The sequence below is a fragment of the Saccoglossus kowalevskii genome, chromosome 15, assembly GCF_978046115.1.
Source record: "Saccoglossus kowalevskii chromosome 15, keSacKowa6.1, whole genome shotgun sequence".
NCBI classification, from domain to species: Eukaryota; Metazoa; Hemichordata; class Enteropneusta; family Harrimaniidae; genus Saccoglossus; species Saccoglossus kowalevskii.
The window spans coordinates 31,831,339-31,853,947 of record NC_140655.1 but is presented as its reverse complement, the minus strand read 5'-3'; the positions used below and the strand labels follow the sequence as shown (position 1 = coordinate 31,853,947).

At 34.7% G+C, this 22,609-nt stretch overlaps 1 protein-coding gene across 4 annotated transcripts; it reads left to right on the top strand.

The window, feature by feature from the left end:
- Positions 1–5,242: 5,242 nt before the first annotated feature.
- On the top strand, positions 5,243–16,709 carry LOC146734326 (N-acetylneuraminate lyase-like). Of its 4 annotated transcripts, none has more exons than XM_085490713.1 (12): positions 5,243–5,474; positions 7,784–7,842; positions 8,841–8,911; positions 9,007–9,094; positions 10,061–10,118; positions 10,253–10,328; positions 10,775–10,867; positions 10,995–11,140; positions 12,138–12,184; positions 12,751–12,835; positions 14,070–14,109; positions 15,861–16,709. In XM_085490713.1, exons 1-12 carry the CDS (start codon positions 5,424–5,426, stop codon positions 16,004–16,006), a joined length of 960 nt encoding a protein of 319 aa, XP_085346839.1. In that variant the 5' UTR covers positions 5,243–5,423; the 3' UTR covers positions 16,007–16,709. The 4 variants fall into 4 exon arrangements, with proteins under 4 accessions (XP_085346839.1, XP_085346842.1, XP_085346840.1 ...); XM_085490715.1 differs by having other exon boundaries at positions 5,412–5,474; positions 7,784–7,883; XM_085490716.1 differs by lacking the exon at positions 14,070–14,109.
- The last annotated feature ends 5,900 nt before the right edge of the window (positions 16,710–22,609 follow it).

Genomic DNA, 22,609 nt, shown 5'->3' with positions numbered 1-22,609 from the left:
TTCTTATTTGTATTTTGTTTGTATTTTTCATTTTAATCAGACAGTTATCAGACAGTACTCGGACAGTGCGCGGTCACATCGCTACTCGTCGGTCGATACTTTTGCTGTGTTGTCTTCGTGCGTACTTTGCATTATCCTCGTAATGACCTCATATTCATTTCTTGGTCAGTATTACCGGGGGGACGTAACATCTGCAACCCTTTACAGCGAGTATCGAAGTATGAGAAAGGGAAATTGACACTCTGTGTTACGTGTGGCTACAAACACTAATCCACTAACTACTTTAAAAAATCAGCCACGACATTTGGTTATGTGGGTAAAAGGTCATCTCAAGACAGCGCCCACACTATTAACCAATCAGCGACAAGAGGGTGCTATCTTTACTTGTCAATCATTAATCCAAGATGGTGACGTACGAAGTACTGTTCACAGTGGGCTGACTCAGTTTGTTGTGTCTTCCCCTCTCGTACCTTCGGTACTCGCAGATGTTACGTCGCCCCGGTAATACATACAAACTTTACAAGACCCTGTGCCACGTATAAGTCGCCGAGTCCCTGTGAACGACACATGGCTGTTTATAACTATATGCCACACAAAACGCCCAGTAATGCTACCCTTCTCTGACTGTTGTCGATTTCAGTGATGCAATCCGGGACGCAAGTTTACAAAAAAAAACAGTTATTGAGGATGAGCAACATTTTGTAATGAAATGTCCAGCTTACAGTCATCATAGGGACAAATTATTCCTCACTGCACAAAATAAAGTTCCAAATTTTGATAAAGAAAACAGTCAGAATAAATTCATATTGATGATGGGAAACCATACTCTAGCTTCAGCCTTAGCTGTCTTCATAAAAAAAGCTATGAAACAAAACAACAACAACTATCAGTGTATTAGGCTACATCTTGTGTTCATTCTATATTCTGTATTCACCATTGGCTGCAAATTGTCTTTATTGTTTATTACCAAACGCTTCAGCGTGGTATTAAGAGTTTGTTTTCAGGGGTGGGTGATACCAAGGTGGGAAATGGATGCACATATGGGGTTAATTCCTTGAATTGCAATATAGAGGGTTCAGGCTGAAATACAATATATAGTGTTTTCATGTTTCGTCTGATATTTCTGTGGTATTCTGCTGCTGTAAGTAATGCACGATTTGTTCCGAAATTCAGTATATTGTGTGTATTCCAGGGTTATTCGTTTTTTGCTGAAAACACCCCTATTTTTTAGTGGTAGAGTTTGAATAGTCTCACTCCCACTGGGAAATCTGCATTGTTGCTTGAATGTGAGTTAATTAAACACATTTTCCAGACCGGCGAAAGAGTATGCAACAGCCAATTTTAACAGCCTGTCACGTGATTTTAGTCTGAATGTCAACATGAAGAGGCTAGTCCATTTTACGCAGGAGTAATTGGGAGTAGAATATGTGAGGAATAGTATCAACAGAGATGTGTATAGTGAAAAGTAATATCTATCCTTCATTGACATCTCTGAGCATTTCTGTTTTAGTATATTGGTTTGAAAATGTTGAACTTGCATGATTTGCAATGTGTTTTTTTAATGGGACTCCCCTATTGATCGAATCCCGGGTTTGAACGAGAACGGCACACCACGTGATTCGTTTGAATACAATGCTGATGGCAAACATGCCGTGTTACTGCGGTACTCCACTGACGGGATGACTTACTGCATGCTACAACTTCGCTTGTGATGTTGCTTGTTAGCCATGGATTACATGAATCTTGATTACCAGTCAAATGTTGCTCATTTGACGTTGGTAATCTTTATTTGGAACTGAGTAACTTCCTGGTACTTCGTACTATGATAAAAATCAGTCAACATACATCAAGTTCTCTCAATCGTAGTATTCCATGTGATGTACACCTAATATGCCAAAATGTTGCTGAACGATTTGAACTGCTTTTTAACAGAGTGTGAATCTGGTGTCATAAATGACACGTGGTTAACCAGCATGTTGCACAGTATTCAGATCACTCGTGGTAAAATGGCCAATAGAAGCATGATTAAATGAAAAAGATGAAACGTAATAGGGTGTATCACCATGATGATAATTGTGAATATTTATACATTGCAATGCCTATTTATGGTTGAATGTCTTGGAGGGTATTTTATTGTTGTATGTGTTACACCTAATAGGTGCAGACTGATATTGAAACTAAGGGTATGGTGGAACTAACCTCTTTGTTGTGTAGTGTATTGCTGATGTTGTTTCAATTTAACAGTTATTTTGTCCACACAATGAAATATCAGCAATAATCTGAATCTTACTCGGGGGGGGGGGGTACGAATATATAAAATCCATAACGCTTCATCTCGCTGACAGTCCAGAGAGTAGGATGAAATAATGTTCAAACTATGATAGAAGCATGAAACATGGTACACAGTTTTAGTGTGCTTATCAAAATAAGAGATGAATCCATTTCGGATCTTTAATCTAAACACAGATGTTTGAGTAAAAAAAATCATTACAACTAAACTATATTCATGGAATACATCGCATATTTTAATCACGATAATACAAAATAGTAAAAATTTAAGATGTATTACACATTTCAATAACCAATTACTGGGTCTAATTGCAATTCCTGTTGATACCTTAGCATGTAAGATTTATGCTTGTGACTGCAAAATACACAGATTACATTTCTCAATTGCAAAATGACATAATACATGCGTTTGGATGTGGCTCTCAAATCTATTTTCCCGCTATCGCTAAAAAAGTTGAGTCTTTTTCGGTATTTGACATTGATATTGTAAATTTACGGTTCATTTTCTTTCATTTAACCATGCTCCTATTGGCCATTTTGTCACGGGTGATCTGCAACATGCTGGCCAACCCCATGTCATTTATGACACCACTATAGATTTATACCACGAAGTACATTGTATTACTTTAGTATTTGATTACACATTCAGATATATTAATGATGTACGACAGATTGTTCTCACAAAGTTGTAAAAGTAAAAAATAAACACAATGAGGCCAAATCATTTAATTTCTCTTTCAGGTATATTGAAGACGTATTCACCTGAACTTGATATTAAAGTCAAGTTTTTCTTGCTCATTTTTTATATCCTTTCTACTGTATGACAAGTGATATGACTTCATCTGTGTAGTAACATCGTCTTTACTCTTGTTTATTGTGTATACATTTATCCGCTTATTAGTCCCCATTCGAAGGCAGTCCGAAAACGGAGACTTATGGGTTGACATCTGTGCGTGCATCCGTGTGTGCGGACCTGTATCTTGGGCATGCCTGAACTGATTACATTCAAACTTCATACTTACATCATACATAATATTATACATATGCACATCAATTTGTTTCACAATCTGATTCAAATTGGCCGAATGTCGGCAATGCAATGACTGATTATGTTCAAATTTTATATATTCATTATACATCATGTCATAAATTGGTTTGACTATCCGATTCAAAATGGGCGATCGGTGGCCATTTTGATACAATTGCAATATTTCTCAATATGGCCAAGTACTCGTTTGACGATCAGATACAAGATGACTGAATGTCAGTCATTTTAATGTTCAAAATCATAATCAACCATCAGCTTAATCTGGATATATCGTTGACATGTTTTTGTTCCAAATATATTACTATAAACAAACTATATATCTTAAATTTGATAATTAACTGTGCCATACATGGCTTGTTTTATATAATATATAACATTGCATAAGGTATGGTGACCTTGTGAAACGTCATATACTCCTGTCTCCAAAGAGCGTCTTACCTCAATATTCACGCGTTTCCATCGCAGATTTCAAGAACTAGTGAAACAATCTGAGAAATCACACCTAAACAGATGATCTCTGATAGTTTCAACACTTGTCTTATATAGTAGATGCCTTCATGAACTGACCACTCAGATTGATGTACGGCGGCACTACCTGTATGGCAGGATATGCTCACTCTATTGCGAACATCTGATGTCACTCTTTAAGTTCATACATCAATCTTTTGTACATTTGTTGTAAAAGTTCTGAGACTGATCAGTTCATCTGGTGTAGCACATTAATCTCTGTATTATGGTAAACATTAGCCTATGTATGCATGTACATGTACTTTGTCTCTTGTACATCATTGTTGTTTTATATCCATTGTACTTAATTAATGGATGGGTATGTCAGCGCTTATATATGGGGATATAATGAATGCACGAGCTCCCCTGGTTCCAATAAATTGGTAAATCGTCATATCAACAGAATTATTACATATACAATAATATATACCAGAAGATTATGTGGACAGATATTTGCAATATCATATAATTTCCCACATCTGTCATTGTCTATACAGAGTATAGTGTTTTTTCTCTCAGATAGTATCTTTGTAATAGGTGATTTTCCGTACAATTGCGAGATCTCGCGAGATGCATGAAAGGGCGCGTCGAACGTCTGCCGCAAAAATAGAACGATTTGATTTTGAACTAGAATTTCTTTATTTCGCAGCTTACATTGACCGGCCGATCTTCGACAGAGGAATATTGCTTCCGAATACCCTCACTTAATCGAAATTGACTATCATCAAATGTGGATAGCACATTATTAAGCATGGAAATGTCCCCGAAATACTTTCGCGTTTGTCGAATCCCACGCGATGTTTGACGCGACTACGACGCTATGATTTTGATTTAAAATAATGTACTTATGTTAAGACAACATAAAAACACATGTTTTCATTAACATGTTAACATGTTAACATGTTTTCATTATTTGCTATGATTTTGATTTTGATTTCTTCACACTTGCTTCTATGCTATCGATAAAGAGCCATTGCTCGAAACGTCTAGCTATTTTTAATAGTTATTTAGGACTACGATTACCAAATATTATCTTCAATATATCTTACGACGCTATGACCTTTGTTTGTCCTGTTTTTACGTTCGATTTCACGCATAACGCGTGATTCTCGCAGTGAACGGGAAATGGTTTATTTCTTTTCTAGTTTACGTCTATGTGTTCGCATTTCCCTGTTCACCATTCTTCATATCTGTATTTTGATCCTGTTAGTACTACATTCGCTTGTTACCCACTGCGCAGGTATATTACATTGACACTGGTCCTACTGGAATTTATATTATATTACATTGAAAAATATAGATGACTCAACAACAATAGTTTATAGTATACAACATAAAGATGGTCTTATGCTTAAATGCATAATAATTAGTTAATTTGCATATACCTCCCAGTCGATTGTAAACGGAATCATTATCTGAAAGCACTACAAACTGTATTGTTGGTATATCTATTCACTGCATAAAACATGGTAATATATCAGGTCAAAAGACTTATTATAACTTGATCCACCATTTTCATTTTTACTGGTACATATAATAAAACTACGGGGGCTATTTAGTGTGTCACAAACAGGTATCCATGTCGCATCCTACCAGACCAATGGAGAAAATACACTCTAGATCGACACCAGTAAGTTGGCTATTTTATTTGCCTCAGTCATTTTGAGCAATGTATTAGTCAAGTTGATTTTTGCCTAGAAATTGGTTTCGTTTAACATATTATATACCAGCTTTGAAACCACAGTATGTTAGAATCACGTCCCTGTTTTGTGGTATCACTCATTTTTTATAACGAATTTATGCCATGCTTATATAGTATAACGGTTATAAAGGTTGTGTAACCTTTCTTGCATCATTTGTACATACGTGGCCCACATCATGTAGATATTGAAACATTTTGATAACATGTCTTCATGCTCAATTCCTATAAATAACTATGGATTAAATAAAATAAACAAATTCGGAAATTTCAGAAACAGAGGCAGTCATAAATAGCTTTTTCAATTTTTGAAATAATTTCATCACAACATTATTTGAAAACTATCTTGGAATTAATTTCTAAAGAAATGACGTAAAGAGTAAAAGTAAATTATTAAAATGGAGAATATAGTATTTTTAATTTGAAAAAAAACACAACATTTTATTATTATGATTTCGCTGGCTGCTACAATATCAAACTTTGGTAAATTAATGCTGGCGACTATTGGCATTACATTGACCGAAAGATTACAGAATATGAAATAAACACATTATGCAGTGTATGTATGTATATATAACGAACCTTTGGTAGTTAATCACTTCTCGGGGAAACATGAAACATACAACCGAGGAAAAAATAATGACTTGCATAGCCTGCAATGGACACGCAAATCCTATAAAACACCATACAAAGTTGAAATATTAAACCAGGGAGTTCTCTACAATAAACACATGTTGTCTTAAGTTACGCATTTGAAGGGCGGTGGTCGTGGCGCTGCGTCCCTTTCGATATAAGACTCATAGCGACGTAGATAACATAAGTACATTGTTAATTACACGAATTTCGCCACCACCCTTTAATGTTATGATGTATTCTGTGATTGTGACTGTGACGCAAAATGACAGTAAATACTACTAAATCCCCCGTACAGTCAGCAGTGTTTTCCATCATGATGAAATCGACGATTTCATTGTGAGACTATCAGGTCAATGATAGGTTTATGTTTATACACATAACATCAATGTTTTGTTAGGAGCATGCCAAGGTGAAATGGTAACATCCTGACACAATATTATGACAATGTACCTGTAGCATTACAATGCATTTAAAATTGTTTTATTTGCTGAATGATCAACTAGAATGATATTTTCCTTGCTTTCCTTCCTGGCCTAATGATAGTCAAGTTACAGGTCAGTATTCACTGCGCATGCTCATTTTTCTTGAACCGATTTTAAAATTAGGTATGTACGACCTAGAAAAAGTGTCATATGCGAGTACTAAGTTGCGAGTCGCAAGTAGCAAAATATGTCATATGCGAGTGGTAAAAACAGCATATGCGAGTGGTAAAATGTATCACTTGCGAGTAACAAAAACAGCATATGCGAGGGGTAATACAAAGGCCGGGAAAACTGGTGTATGCGAGGGGTGGAGTCATTTGTCAGTTTGCTCAAAGGCTGGATTCGTTTGCTTAATAATATAATAACGTACGTTCATATGCGTTTTATCACAGTAAAATAAAATATTTACCATGGTTGAAATGATGTGTACATGGTTGGTTAAGATTAGCATGATGCTGTTTAAGCTTTTACTTTAGGGTTGATTCATATATAAAAATAATGGTAGCAAATAGGTGTCAACGCGATCTAGCCTAGGTGTAAACCGGCGCACGCCGCCTAGTACTCAACATTACAGTCGACCAGTGTACGCCGATTACATTGCGAAGGTCGCGAATAAAAGCAGCTTTAACTACTATTTCCATGTAGTGCTTTTTGTTTATTATTCATTTAAGTGTTTATATCAAATAATTCGTTCAGTCGTTTGCATAGAATCGATCTTTTCTCTTCACACTGCACAGGAAACGTGACAGCTCAATAATTTAATAAACGGCCATGACCAGCCAGCATAACATGTGAAAATTGTTTTTTTTTTGTTTCGGTAAAATTCGGTGGTCACAGAAGGGTCACATAATTCTTGTGTCACGCGCCGCCATATAAACGCAACTATATGATCAATGAGCATATAATTGATTTGAACCAACAATGTTTGTGTGTTGTTGCTTCTCGTCTCTTGGGGAAAAGGTGCGATGGCACAGTTTTATTTCTTTCTTTTTGTTAATGTTCCCAAAACAGTTTTTATCAAGACCATCGATATTATGAACATATTGTTTAATATCAGATTATTTTGCACTGTAACATGTATAGTAAATAAAATATAAACATAATATTTGATTGCGTCTCCAGGTGGATCTTCACAAAACAGGATTGATTGCAGCCACGTTTGCACCATTCAAGGAAGATGGGCGAGTATTTAATACAGCATTGGTTTCTGTTTTCATATCATGTAATTAATTACCTGGTCAGTATTGTGAGAATGCATTATATATGTTGATTGTCTTATCATTATAGAATATATAATGTACAGTTTTTAAAACAAGTTAATATTAGTATTCATAGGCGATGTGTATATTTTGAATAAAAGAGCAATAAGAGAACAGTGACCAAGGCAAAGCTGGGATCAATAATGCTTGCTGATGGTTTTTGCACTCGAACAAAAACAGCGCACTGGGGGCTACTCAGATCAGAATAAAATGCAACAAAACACGTGTCAATGGTGAAACAAATAGAAGTATGCAACATCAACAAATGGTGAAATGCTCTGCAGCATTCAAGTTTCAGTCACGTACGCAGTGTTGTGAAAACATGCAGACTTGAACATATAGACATGTTGTTCGATGTTCAGTTACAAATGTTTATATAATATATGATATCTCGTTGAGCCGAAAAGTATACAGATGTTCGACTTGTGCACACATGTTAGGTGATCCACTGAGAAAACGCAGAGAAAATCATAAACGCATAAATTAGGACATAAAAAATCAACATGATGATGACTTTCCACATCAGTAGAAACTATGTAGGCACAGAAGCTGATTAGACTTCGTTGACAGCAGGAGAATTTAATAATGCCATTTATTGACTGATATTTACTTATTATTAGGGCTATGAGGTATATTATATTTCATCAGTGTGTCACACCTGTAAATGCACAATTGTTTTTGAATGAAAATGAGTTTTAATTCATACAAGCCGGTCTAAAATACCACTGTTTTCTGTTGGCAAAACGTGAATAATTTTAAGTCAACAAACAAATTATTTTGCACAAAGAACGTGCGTAATGAATTATCAATATAAACTAATCTAAAACCTCGAGGTAAATTTCTTAAATAATATTGTTTATTGCTCATCGTAATTGAATATTGACCATTATCTTTATAGATTTTTGAAATTGTTTTTTTAGGTCATTAAATCTTTCAATTATAGACCTGTATGTTGATCACTTAGTAGATGACGGGGTTTACTCTGTGTTTGGTGAGTATGTCAAATATTTGTTTAAGGTTTTTACTTTCATTGTGATGTAAAAACAATTTGAAAAACTGTATTTCGGGTATTGAACTTTTTAACAGTTAATGGAGCAACTGGTGAGTGGGTTTCTTTGACGGTAGAGGAAAGGAAGAAACTGGCAGAAAAATGGGTTGAGGCGAGTAGAAATAAGTAAGTAACATTGAGGTTAATGGCTTCATGTGATTCATATAAAAAAATTGTACAATTGTATTGCTCCCCGAAAGACTTAATTGCCCATCCCTTCAATTAAATTACACGTAATAGAGGATACATATTGGTATTTTTATGTTGTATTCTGGGTCACGTTACTTACTGATCAGTTTATTCCTAAAATATAGATGTTTTTATTGCTGTGTTGTATTCCGGGTCACGTTACTTACTGATCAGTTTATTCCTAAAATATAGATGTTTTTATTGCTGTGTTGTATTCCGGGTCACGTTACTTACTGATCAGTTTATTCCTAAAATATAGATGTTTTTATTGCTGTGTTGTATTCCGGAACACGTTACTTACTGATCAGTTTATTCCTAAAATATAGATGTTTTTATTGCTGTGTTGTATTCCGGGTCACGTTGCTTACTGATCAGTTTTATTCCTAAAATATAGATGTTTTTATTGCTGTGTTGTATTCCGGGTCACGTTACTTACTGATCAGTTTTATTCCTAAAATATAGATGTTTTTATTGCTGTGTTGTATTCCGGGTCACGTTACTTACTGATCAGTTTTATTCCTAAAATATAGATGTTTTTATTGCTGTGTTGTATTCCGGGTCACGTTACTTACTGATCAGTTTTATTCTTAGAGAATACATATTGGTATTCTATGTTGTATTACGGTCACACTATTTGCTAAATTATATAGCATATTATTTTATTATTTACCTAAAAATTGCTGACTTGTTGGCATTTTGGTTTTTGCCTTCATGCATATTTTTTATTTAGTATAGGAGTATCAGTAACTGCATATCATTTCCAAATGTCAAGGCACTGTAATTAATTAATATGTAGTTAACAATTACCTCAGTGTGTGACATAAATGAATAAAATATAGAAATAACTAAACTAAAGAAACTTAGCAATATATAATCGTGGTATATTGTCTTGTTTCCTTGCAGGTTAGACAATGTTATTATTCATGTTGGAGGAAATAATTTACGCGAGGCCAAGGAATTGGTGAGCAGATGTTTTATTCTTGAGATGCATTGGTCATGTATAATAATCTATCATGCGGTAATAATTAAGGCCACGGTTTGGAATGTTATTTTTGTTTACATTGTAATAACCTCAACATATGAACTATTTTACAGGCTCATCATGCAGAGCAAATTGGTGCTAATGCCATCAGCTCCCTTCCAACAGTGTTTTTGAAGCCCAAAAATGTTCGTAAGTGTTATCGGGTTGGAGACTATTTATATTTATGCAGCATAAAGTTATATTCTGAGACCAAAATCCTTCTTGGGAAGCGTCTTTGACCCAAGAAGCTTTATGTGCAGCTTTGGAATTATTATTGGAATAATTTAATTGCCTGAATTTGCATGAATTGTGAGAAATCTATGTGAACCGCGCACGTTTTAGTGATGTATGAATGTTGGTGATTCTTTCAGCATTCTATATGATTTTTCAAATGTATTCATTAATACTTTTCAAGTACATGGATTTACACAAATTCTTGATATGTCCATAGTATTCTAAAGTTCATGCATTCATAAAGGTTCACATCAGGTCCATAGTGTTCTGAAGTGGATGGATTCATAAAGATTCATCCCAGGTCCAAGGTCTTCAGTATTAAACAGGAAACATATGTTGACAAAGAATATTTTTGTCATCAGAAGCACTGGTTGAGTACTTGAGAGAATTGTCAGAAGCAGCTCCTACATTACCGCTGTATTATTACCATATACCATCATTGTCTGGTGTGAATTGTAAGTTGTTATGGGTTTATATTACTTATATACTGTCTGTTGTGAACTTCAAGTAATAATAAAATATACAGTCTTACCTAAACTGAGCACCAATGAATCCTTGTTTTTTATTGTATTGTTTTTGCAGTATGCATGGAAGAACTACTTGATGCAATTGGTGACAGTATACCAACATTCCGTGGTATGAAATATACTGCTGCAGATTTACATGACTTTGGACGATGTATCACCCATAGCAATGGGAAATATGATATGCTGTATGGTAATGATGACGTAAGGGCGTCCTCTTGTTTTAGACAGAACTCATTACCCACTTACTACATCAGAATAGAATAAATGAATAGAATATGTGTGATTTTAGACATACATACCATGGCTATGTTATTCACTGATGACATATGAGAACTACACATGGTAAATCACTTGAACACCTCATATGACAATGGGGGCCTCTTAAGATAGATAGAATAGAATATCATGTAAGCTGGTGTTTGTTATAGTAATGAAGGTAACCTGATCTCATTTATGCCTCCCATATTTGCTCCATTAGAAGAGTGTCTCCAGTAGAGCCTTATTCAATCACGTTTTACATGTATAATCCTGCACTACCCAAATACACATACACATTAACTCTCTGCTGTTAGATTCGGTAAAAAAAAGTATGGTAGACTGACATCAGTGAGGGCTACATTCTTTCATTATCACTGTTTTGATGTAATAAATACCAAGTCCATGCACCATAATTTTTTTGATGCACTAGTTACCAGGATACTTGTATCATCACTGTTTTGATGCACTAGTTACCAGGATACTTGTATCATCACTGTTTTGATGCACTAGTTACCAGGATACTTGTATCATCACTGTTTTGATGCACTAGTTACCAGGATACTTGTATCATCACTGTTTTGATGCACTAGTTACCAGGATACTTGTATCATCACTGTTTTGATGCACTAGTTACCAGGATACTTGTATCATCACTGTTTTGATGCACTAGTTACCAGGATACTTGTATCATCACTGTTTTGATGCACTAGTTACCAGGATACTTGTATCATCACTGTTTTGATGCACTAGTTACCAGGATACTTGTATCATCACTGTTTTGATGCACTAGTTACCAGGATACTTGTATCATCACTGTTTTGATGCACTAGTTACCAGGATACTTGTATCATCACTGTTTTGATGCACTAGTTACCAGGATTATTGTATCATCACTCTTCTCTACGTGCCCGGCTTCTTACTTCATTGTGTTTTTTTTCAGTCCATCTTAGCGGCACTATCATTTGGAGGAAAAGGATTTGTTGGAGGGTAAAATCTTATGTATTTACATACATTTTGTTTAAGTGTTACAAGCATTCTACAGGTTTTAATTTGTGTTTTATTTTATTGATTAATAATACTCCATGATGGCTTAGAGATACTAAATATTTGAATCTGCACTTTTGTTAAATTCTAATAAGATGTTTATAAGATTTGTACTATTGGATTCTTTAGAATATCTTTAGTATTTCTAAAAGAATATTTATAATATTTTAATATTCAATAAATGTTCTATTTCCAATAGTATTAGGTTTGTGTCTAAGTACCCCGTAGTTTGGTCATCAGAATATCCAGAACCCCTAACTAGTGTTCCACAACTTCAAGTAATCTTCTCTCATACAGTTGCGCCATTTTTGAAGACAGCTACTGAATAATTATTCAGCCAATTAATACTGTTTATTGAGGGAATATTGAGCCTCCCAAACCTAAAATTTGTTGATAATATAATTCAATTCCTGGAATAATAAATAATAATAATTTGAACTTGCAGTTCTATAAGATCCTGAAGAGGTTATGCAGAAGTATAATACATTATTCTTATTTCTTGTTGACAGTACATACAACTATTCTGGAAAAATGTGCAATCGTGTCATTGATGCCTTCAATAAACGGGATCTTGAAACTGCCAGGTCAGAAATGGTAAGGATTACAAAAATAATACAGTGCAAATAATATAAATAATGTTGGCGTAATCGTTTTGGCGCATGTATGTTCTGTATCACTCTATTTCTGGCATAGAACTCGCTGTGAAATTAGTAGTGTTTATCGCTATGTTTCAAGTTTGGTGGCTTCAGTATTTTATTATATGAATTTGGCGTCACATCTGTGGGTAGTTGAAAGTGACATGTGGCTGAATTTGACAAGTGTATGATGTCACAACACATCTATGTAGTAGAATTTGACAAGTGTATGATGTCACAACACATCTATGTAGTAGAATTTGACATATGTTGGTGTCACAGCACATATATGCAGTAGAATTTGACATATGTTGGTGTCACAACACATCTATGTAGTAAAATTTGACATATGTTGGTGTCACAACACATCTATGTAGTAAAATTTGACATATGTTGGTGTCACAACACATCTACTTAGTAGAATTTGACATATGTTGGTGTCACAACACATCTATGTAGCAGAATTTGACATATGTTGGTGTCACAACATATCTATGTAGTAGAATTTGACATATGTTGGTGTCACAACACATCTATTTAGTAGAATTTGACATATGTTGGTGTCACAACACATCTATGTAGTAAAATTTGACATATGTTGGTGTCACAACACATCTACTTAGTAGAATTTGACATATGTTGGTGTCACAACACATCTATGTATTAGAATTTGACATATGTTGGTGTCACAACACATCTATGTAGTATGATTTGACATATGTTGGTGTCACAACACATCTATGTAGTAGAATTTGACATATGTTGGTGTCACAACACATCTATGTAGTAGAATTTGACATATGTTGGTGTCACAACACATCTATGTAGTAGAACTTGACATATGTTGGTGTCACAACACATCTACTTAGTAGAATTTGACATATGTTGGTGTCACAACACATCTATGTAGTAGAATTTGACATAAGTTGGCGTCACAACACATCTATGTAGTAGGATTTGACATATGTTGGTGTCACAACACATCTACTTAGTAGAATTTGACATATGTTGTGTCACAACACATCTATGTAGTAGAATTTGACATATGTTGGTGTCACAACACATCTATGTAGTAGAATTTGACATATGTTGGTGTCACAACACATCTACTTAGTAGAATTTGACATATGTTGGTGTCACACTTATATATCCTGTTTATATATCCTAACATGAATGTCTGATATACCTTTCAGTTTAAAGTGCAAGCCTTCGTCAGTGTTCTAAATAAATATGGTAATAACTAAATCTCTTGACATTCAAGCAATTTTCAATTTATCACCTACACCTTTAATGACCTGGGTTAAAGCGGGAGGGTCGTCATCTGCACACGCGCGGGAATTGAGTCCCAAGCGATGATAACAACACACGCTAAGGACGCAAATGCGCTTGTTTGTAAACAATGACACGCTATGGCCACCTGGCGCATGCGTAGGTGACGACTCCACCGCTTTAAGCATATTTCTCAAGAATCAACTCTTAACTTATTTCTTGACTGATGTTTCATTAATAATAATAAAGAATCATTATAGGTGCCGATGTGGTTTGTTATTTACAGCCCATTATATTTTGGTTAATTTAATGACACAAATTGATTAATTAGACCTCAGATTTCTATAAGTTTGAAAAGTGTATTATTGTTCATCATTAAAAAAATTATTATTCCCATTCTTGACAATACCCCCAAACTATTCTCGTGATAGCAATTATGACATACGAGGGACACGTGGGGTTTTCTTTTTGTATTTCAACTTGACCACCTAAGAAATTATTCCTTCATTTATGTTCTTACTGATGGTTCTGTTTACAATAGTTTTAAATATATAAATTAGGCTTATTAACTGATTTAAGGTAGTGAGACTATTATTTGTGTTGAAAATTACGATTTTCACATTTATTTATTAATTGATGAAATGCACTATAAACTTTCATATGATAAAGTCAACATAACATAAAATGTCATGTAAGTTGGTTAAAATGAAGTTTTTCTGAAGGGAAGCAAGTCAGCCTCAGTAGTGTTTTCCAAAATCAACAATACAGGTTTAATCTGTGTGCCTATAAGTTTCAAAGATAAACTCAAGACAAAGCAATGTTAGGATGTGTTATCAGTAGCTTTCTCACAGACAATGAGTGTTTCCAAACACTTGAGTGGTTTGTCGCCGCCCCTGTCACAAATTAGCATTTGCATATGAATGTATCAGACACAAGGTCACGCAGCCACTGAAAAAAACATTGATTTTGGTGTTTTCATCTGCCGATTTTATCGAATTATAGCTATCCCATTCCTTTATTTGTTTTGTTTCCAATAGCATAACCCATTTAGATGCCCCTACATATGTTAAAACAGACTTTGAAGGGAAAACAAATCGATTGTGCCGATAAACAAGCTTGGAAATCTTTGCTGTGACTTCATGGACGTTTTCTAGGAGTTTATTTTTTTCAAAATACAAGGCCTTTAAACAAAAAATAACGTATACTTATTGTTGTCGGATTAACACCAAATTTTCACAGCTTTAAGGTGACAATGAGAGGAGCTTGAATGTGTCAAGACAAACTATTTCGTGGATTATTTACCAACGTGTTGTGGTTTGAGTTGGGGACAATGCGACTAAAACGGAAATTAAAATTCAGCACACTACTTTTTAAAACGCATTGCTTGAATAAAGCTGACAAGACACATTCAATTTACCAGACTATTGAACAACTAGGAAAAGTAAAAAACAAACTTCTTATCACCAGCATAAATGCGAAATTATTTTTTTTACAGAAAAAGTAATTTTTTACCTTTGATTGAGTAACGCATCGTAGAATGGAAATACAGGCATGAAAAACCACTTTTCAAAAGCTTGAAGTCTGGCGATTCCAAAAATATATACTTTCCTGAGTCTTTTTGTAGACATTTAGTCACAATTAGAAGATGAAAACAAGTATGCAAATAATAGTCCCGCTACCTTAACTCAAAATTTAATTTTTCTATTTGTTCATAGGTGGTTCTGCTGCCAATAAATGTATCATGGTCTTAAGTGGCCTAAATGTTGGACCACCTAGGTTACCGTTAATGGAGCTCACCAAGGAACAGCATGAAAATCTACAAAGAGATTTGAAAGCCACTGGGTTTTTTGACATTATTTAAAAGAAAATGAATTGTATTATTTTAAAATACAGTTGTACTCCCAATAAGACATATCAGTATTCTATAATTTAGGTTCAACAGATCATATCTCTGTGTTCCTTATATGAAATTAATTATAATATAAATAATAATAATAATTTGTTAATAATAATATACATATCCTATATCAAATTTAAAGTAAAGGGCAATTTGGGATATTGGACCTGGTCAAAATATGTAGCTGCCGCCCTCTAGTGCCAGGTTTGAATACTTTGATGTAACCAGAGTCCACAAAACAAACTTCACCTTTTTAGTGGTGTGTCATTTCGCATTGGTTTCATGAGTTTTAGGCATTTGTAGATTCCTTGTTGTGTTTGGGGATATGTATTTACATTCCGCGCCTCGTATTAATTGACAGTAATATTTACTTCGTGTTGTGTACTGAATACTTTAACTAGTTACTAATTTGGTCTTTGCAAGTGATTTTTTTGGCCTTTTTGTATCCATGTGCACTATTACTGTTTGATGGCACAGGAAATTAAAACTGTTTTTGTTAAGTCATTTTGAATTTTGAATTTGTTTGATTATTCCAAGGCTTTACAAGATTTATTTTGTTATCAAGAAATTTAGATGTTTTAGCAGATCGTACAAGCGATCATACGTACTGTTTGAGATTACAAGTATATCGATATTATAAAATAAATTGTGTTGTTACTGGACGTTATTCTTATTTGTATTTTGTTTGTATTTTTCATTTTAATCAGACAGTTATCAGACAGTACTCGGACAGTGCGCGGTCACATCGCTACTCGTCGGTCGATACTTTTGCTGTGTTGTCTTCGTGCGTACTTTGCATTATCCTCGTAATGACCTCATATTCATTTCTTGGTCAGTATTACCGGGGGGACGTAACATCTGCAACCCTTTACAGCGAGTATCGAAGTATGAGAAAGGGAAATTGACACTCTGTGTTACGTGTGGCTACAAACACTAATCCACTAACTACTTTAAAAAATCAGCCACGACATTTGGTTATGTGGGTAAAAGGTCATCTCAAGACAGCGCCCACACTATTAACCAATCAGCGACAAGAGGGTGCTATCTTTACTTGTCAATCATTAATCCAAGATGGTGACGTACGAAGTACTGTTCACAGTGGGCTGACTCAGTTTGTTGTGTCTTCCCCTCTCGTACCTTCGGTACTCGCAGATGTTACGTCGCCCCGGTAATACATACAAACTTTACAAGACCCTGTGCCACGTATAAGTCGCCGAGTCCCTGTGAACGACACATGGCTGTTTATAACTATATGCCACACAAAACGCCCAGTAATGCTACCCTTCTCTGACTGTTGTCGATTTCAGTGATGCAATCCGGGACGCAAGTTTACAAAAAAAAACAGTTATTGAGGATGAGCAACATTTTGTAATGAAATGTCCAGCTTACAGTCATCATAGGGACAAATTATTCCTCACTGCACAAAATAAAGTTCCAAATTTTGATAAAGAAAACAGTCAGAATAAATTCATATTGATGATGGGAAACCATACTCTAGCTTCAGCCTTAGCTGTCTTCATAAAAAAAGCTATGAAACAAAACAACAACAACTATCAGTGTATTAGGCTACATCTTGTGTTCATTCTATATTCTGTATTCACCATTGGCTGCAAATTGTCTTTATTGTTTATTACCAAACGCTTCAGCGTGGTATTAAGAGTTTGTTTTCAGGGGTGGGTGATACCAAGGTGGGAAATGGATGCACATATGGGGTTAATTCCTTGAATTGCAATATAGAGGGTTCAGGCTGAAATACAATATATAGTGTTTTCATGTTTCGTCTGATATTTCTGTGGTATTCTGCTGCTGTAAGTAATGCACGATTTGTTCCGAAATTCAGTATATTGTGTGTATTCCAGGGTTATTCGTTTTTTGCTGAAAACACCCCTATTTTTTAGTGGTAGAGTTTGAATAGTCTCACTCCCACTGGGAAATCTGCATTGTTGCTTGAATGTGAGTTAATTAAACACATTTTCCAGACCGGCGAAAGAGTATGCAACAGCCAATTTTAACAGCCTGTCACGTGATTTTAGTCTGAATGTCAACATGAAGAGGCTAGTCCATTTTACGCAGGAGTAATTGGGAGTAGAATATGTGAGGAATAGTATCAACAGAGATGTGTATAGTGAAAAGTAATATCTATCCTTCATTGACATCTCTGAGCATTTCTGTTTTAGTATATTGGTTTGAAAATGTTGAACTTGCATGATTTGCAATGTGTTTTTTTAATGGGACTCCCCTATTGATCGAATCCCGGGTTTGAACGAGAACGGCACACCACGTGATTCGTTTGAATACAATGCTGATGGCAAACATGCCGTGTTACTGCGGTACTCCACTGACGGGATGACTTACTGCATGCTACAACTTCGCTTGTGATGTTGCTTGTTAGCCATGGATTACATGAATCTTGATTACCAGTCAAATGTTGCTCATTTGACGTTGGTAATCTTTATTTGGAACTGAGTAACTTCCTGGTACTTCGTACTATGATAAAAATCAGTCAACATACATCAAGTTCTCTCAATCGTAGTATTCCATGTGATGTACACCTAATATGCCAAAATGTTGCTGAACGATTTGAACTGAATAAAAATAGCAGACGAAAATTTGTTTACAAAATAAAAATACTTCGGTTGCCAATGAAAACCGGTAAAAAACAAGCAATATGTTTTCGGCTGTTATCATGGAAGGGACATGAACGTGAAGCTAACGTCTGTTTATAACTAAAACCGGGCACCTTATACGAGGTTTGCAAAATAACATGGCAGTCATTAGAAGTCACTTTATGTTATTGTTAGGACGTATTCAGCCGTTAAATGTATAATTTCCAATCGTTTTGCGATAGTATTTTCTAGATTGGAAGCAGCATTTACATTTTATTCAAAGTTCAAAGCTGCGTTGGGATTCCGTTGACAGTGGTAACAATGTCGGCGCCGGTGATCTCTTACCTTTATTTATTTACTTATTGACTCTTACACAATCCCCGGAGGGAAAGAAAATGGTCACAAAGTACAAGGAGAAATATATATATATAAAAAAAAAAACAAAAACACACAATATACTAAAAAACAAATAACAAATACAATCACTAAATTACTAAATAAAACAAAATCTCTAAAATACAATCTAATATAAAATTACAAAATTGACAGCAGGCATTAAGATGTCAAGTAAGACCCTGCTTCCTGACTTCAAAGCTTTTACTTATGAACTGTGCTACTGGTATAATAATGTTTTCATTCTGTAACAATTCCATGAATTTTTTCTCTGCAGGTTTATTTTCAAATGCTGGGATCATATCCTTAGCTTTATTGAACAGTTTGGCACGCAACTCATTATATTTGTTGCATTCCAGCAGAAAATGCATTTCATCCTCAATTAGACCTTTGTTACACATGTCACAAACCCTGTTGTTTAGTGGGATTTTTTTATGACGACCCATTTCAATTTTGAGACTATGGTCACTAAGACGGAATTTGGTAAGCACACTACGCAGTTCAAAGTTTTTTAGCTTGACTAAATATGGCTCAAGTTTTAAATCTGATTTGATTAGCCGATATGTTCTTAGTTTGTTTTTCTCATTTGCTTTGGTGCGGTTATCATTATAGACCTCACCTTTCCATCTTGTTAGAAATAAATCCTTGATGCCTAAATCAATTTGTTTCATTTGTGCCGAGGTTAGTTTATCACCGTTGTTAACTGAATGATATAGTTGGATATTGTTTAATAATGATGTCACTTCTAGATACCATTTACTTTTAATGCTTTGGTTAACCACAAAAGCTTCCTTGAGTAACGCATTATTAGAATTCATGGCCCGACTGTAATATTTAATTATTTGTTTTTTTATAAATACGTCTAGGGGGTATCTGCCTAACTCGCTATACATGGCCATAATTGGTGTGTGTTGTGACACCCGCAGTAGATACCGACAATAACTTAATTGAACGTCTTCAATAGGTGATTTAGTGGAGAACTCATCACCCCAAACATCACAACCATAAATGAGGATAGGTCTGATGAGTTTGTCAAAAAGGGAAATTGAAACTTTTATACTTTATACTTTGTTTTGTATTGAGCCAAGCTTTGCTTTCATTGAAAACAAAGCTTTTTGAGCCTTACGTTTAAGGTTTTTTAGGCCATCCTTAAATTTACCATTGGCACTAATGACTAGTCCCAGATAGTTATAAGATTTAACTGTATCAAGTTCGATACCTCCAAGAAAAAATGTATCATTATTCAAACGTCTGTTTGATTTATTGAAAATTAAAATTTTGGTTTTGTCAGTGTTGACAGAGAGCTTCCACGTTTTAGCATACAATGCCAAACTATCAAGACATGTCTGTAATCCCTGTTTAGTTTTAGAAAGTATCACAATATCATCGGCATAGAGTAGACAGCTGACATGCGAGTTTTCTAAATAAGGAGGATCACAGGTATTAGGATTGAAAATAGTGGGCAGGTCATTTAAAAAAAGATTGAAGAGAGTTGGACTAAGATTACATCCCTGTTTAACACCAATATTGGACTGAAATTGTTTTGTTAAGCCTTCTTTACATTTAACTTTATATTTTACTTTACTGTACATGTTTTTGATAGTTTTATACATTTTTCCAGTTATACCATATTTGATTAATTTTTTGAATAGACCATCATGCCAGACACTGTCAAAGGCCTTTCTAAGGTCAATAAAGCAGGCATATAATTTTTTTGATTTTTTAATATTTGTGTTATTTTGTTTATTGGCGCACTCTGACTTACCACTGTAGAGATATTTATTTACCAGGGTTTTTAGTATGAAAAGATTGTCTGTAGTTCGACAATCATGCCTGAATCCGAACTGTCGACTGGAAAGAATGTTATTAGAGTCTAAAAATGATGTCAGCCTAATATTTAGAATACTATTGAATAACTTGCCAAGACAGCTAGAGATGGCAATTCCCCTGTAGTTGGCCGGGTTATTTTTCGACCCAGATTTGTGGATTGGTACCAACAGGCCAGTGCTCCAAGAATGTGGATAGTTATTTGAACTATAAACAATATTAAAGAGTTTATGTATTGCATCTAATAAGTGATGTTCACCGTATTTTAACAATTCATTGCAAATTCTATCTTCTGCCGAAGCCTTGTTACTTTTAAGAAGTCTAATGGCTTTAGTTATTTCATTTTTTAAGATTGGTCTGTCTAAATAGGGGTTGCTACTTGCACTCTTTTCACTATTCTCCAGTTCATTCGCAATCTCAGAGTTTGATGTACTGCTATCAGTATTAAGTAGGGTCTTAAAGTAAACCAACCAATCACCAGGTTGAACATTCCCGTTATTATTACTGGGGTTCTCGCCATTCATTTCACGAAGAATCTTCCAAAATTTAGATGTGTCTGATTTAGAATTTTCCAATTCTTTGAGTTGTGCAATCATTTTCTGATTACTTTTATGTTTGATTAGTTTTTTATACTGTTTACGGGTTTGAAAGAATTTCCCTCGGATATATGGATCTTGAGGATACTTTTGTAATAAACGTGATAGGCTCCTTAACTCCTTACGAAGGGACCAACAATCCTGGTCAAACCAGTTTTTTTGTTTACTTTTGCGTTTATTTTTTTTAAGTTTAGGAGTAATTTTCTTTAGACATTTGTCTGCAATATTTGTAATTAAATTTTCAAAATCTGTGACTGCAGTTTCTGACTCATAAATGCTATAAGGTTTGCTCATAAAATTCTTAATTTCATTATTATTTAACTTTTCAAGGTTTGTTTGATAATTGTCCTTAGCCTGGTCATTCCACATATATTTTGATGGTAAAGGATCTAATTTATCATTGCTTTTATTATTTTCATTTAGACACATGTTAACATTAAACTTCATAGATAAAGTTAAAGCACAGTGGTCTGATAAATGAGACAAATCGGCTACTTTAAAATATTGTAATGAGTCGCATAAGTTCTTTGAAGTTATCCCGTAATCGATTGTACTGCTACCCCGGGGAGTGTGACATGTGTATTTTCCTGCAGAGTCACCAATAGTTCTACCATTCAGAATGATGAGGTTGCAATCAATACACAACTGAATTAATTTTTTTACCAAATTTGTTAATACAGCATGATGAATTAACATCCATAGTATTTCTGTTGCCAAAATTGTCATTAATATAGTAGGATGGTAAGGGTAGATGCATATTTCTGCTATCATCAATTCTATCATCAAGGCTACCAATTCTAGCATTGAAATCCCCTACGAGAAGAACATCACCTTTGGATGAAAATTGTAAAATATCTTTTTCCAGATAACTAAACAGATCAACATTCTTGTTCTTATAAAGGAATGAGTTCTCAGGTGGGATGTAAATACAACCAATGTATAAATCATTATTAGTAGCACAGATTGTTTTGTCAATCTTACACCAAATAAAATGTGCTGTATTGCCAGAAATATGAGTAATGTACTGTTTGTATTTACTTTTAAATAGAACAGCGACACCCCCTCTTTGTTTTTTTGAGCGACCAAGATTTCTGTCTTGACGTATCACCTCATATGAATCTAGGCTGTTTTCTAATCTAACACTA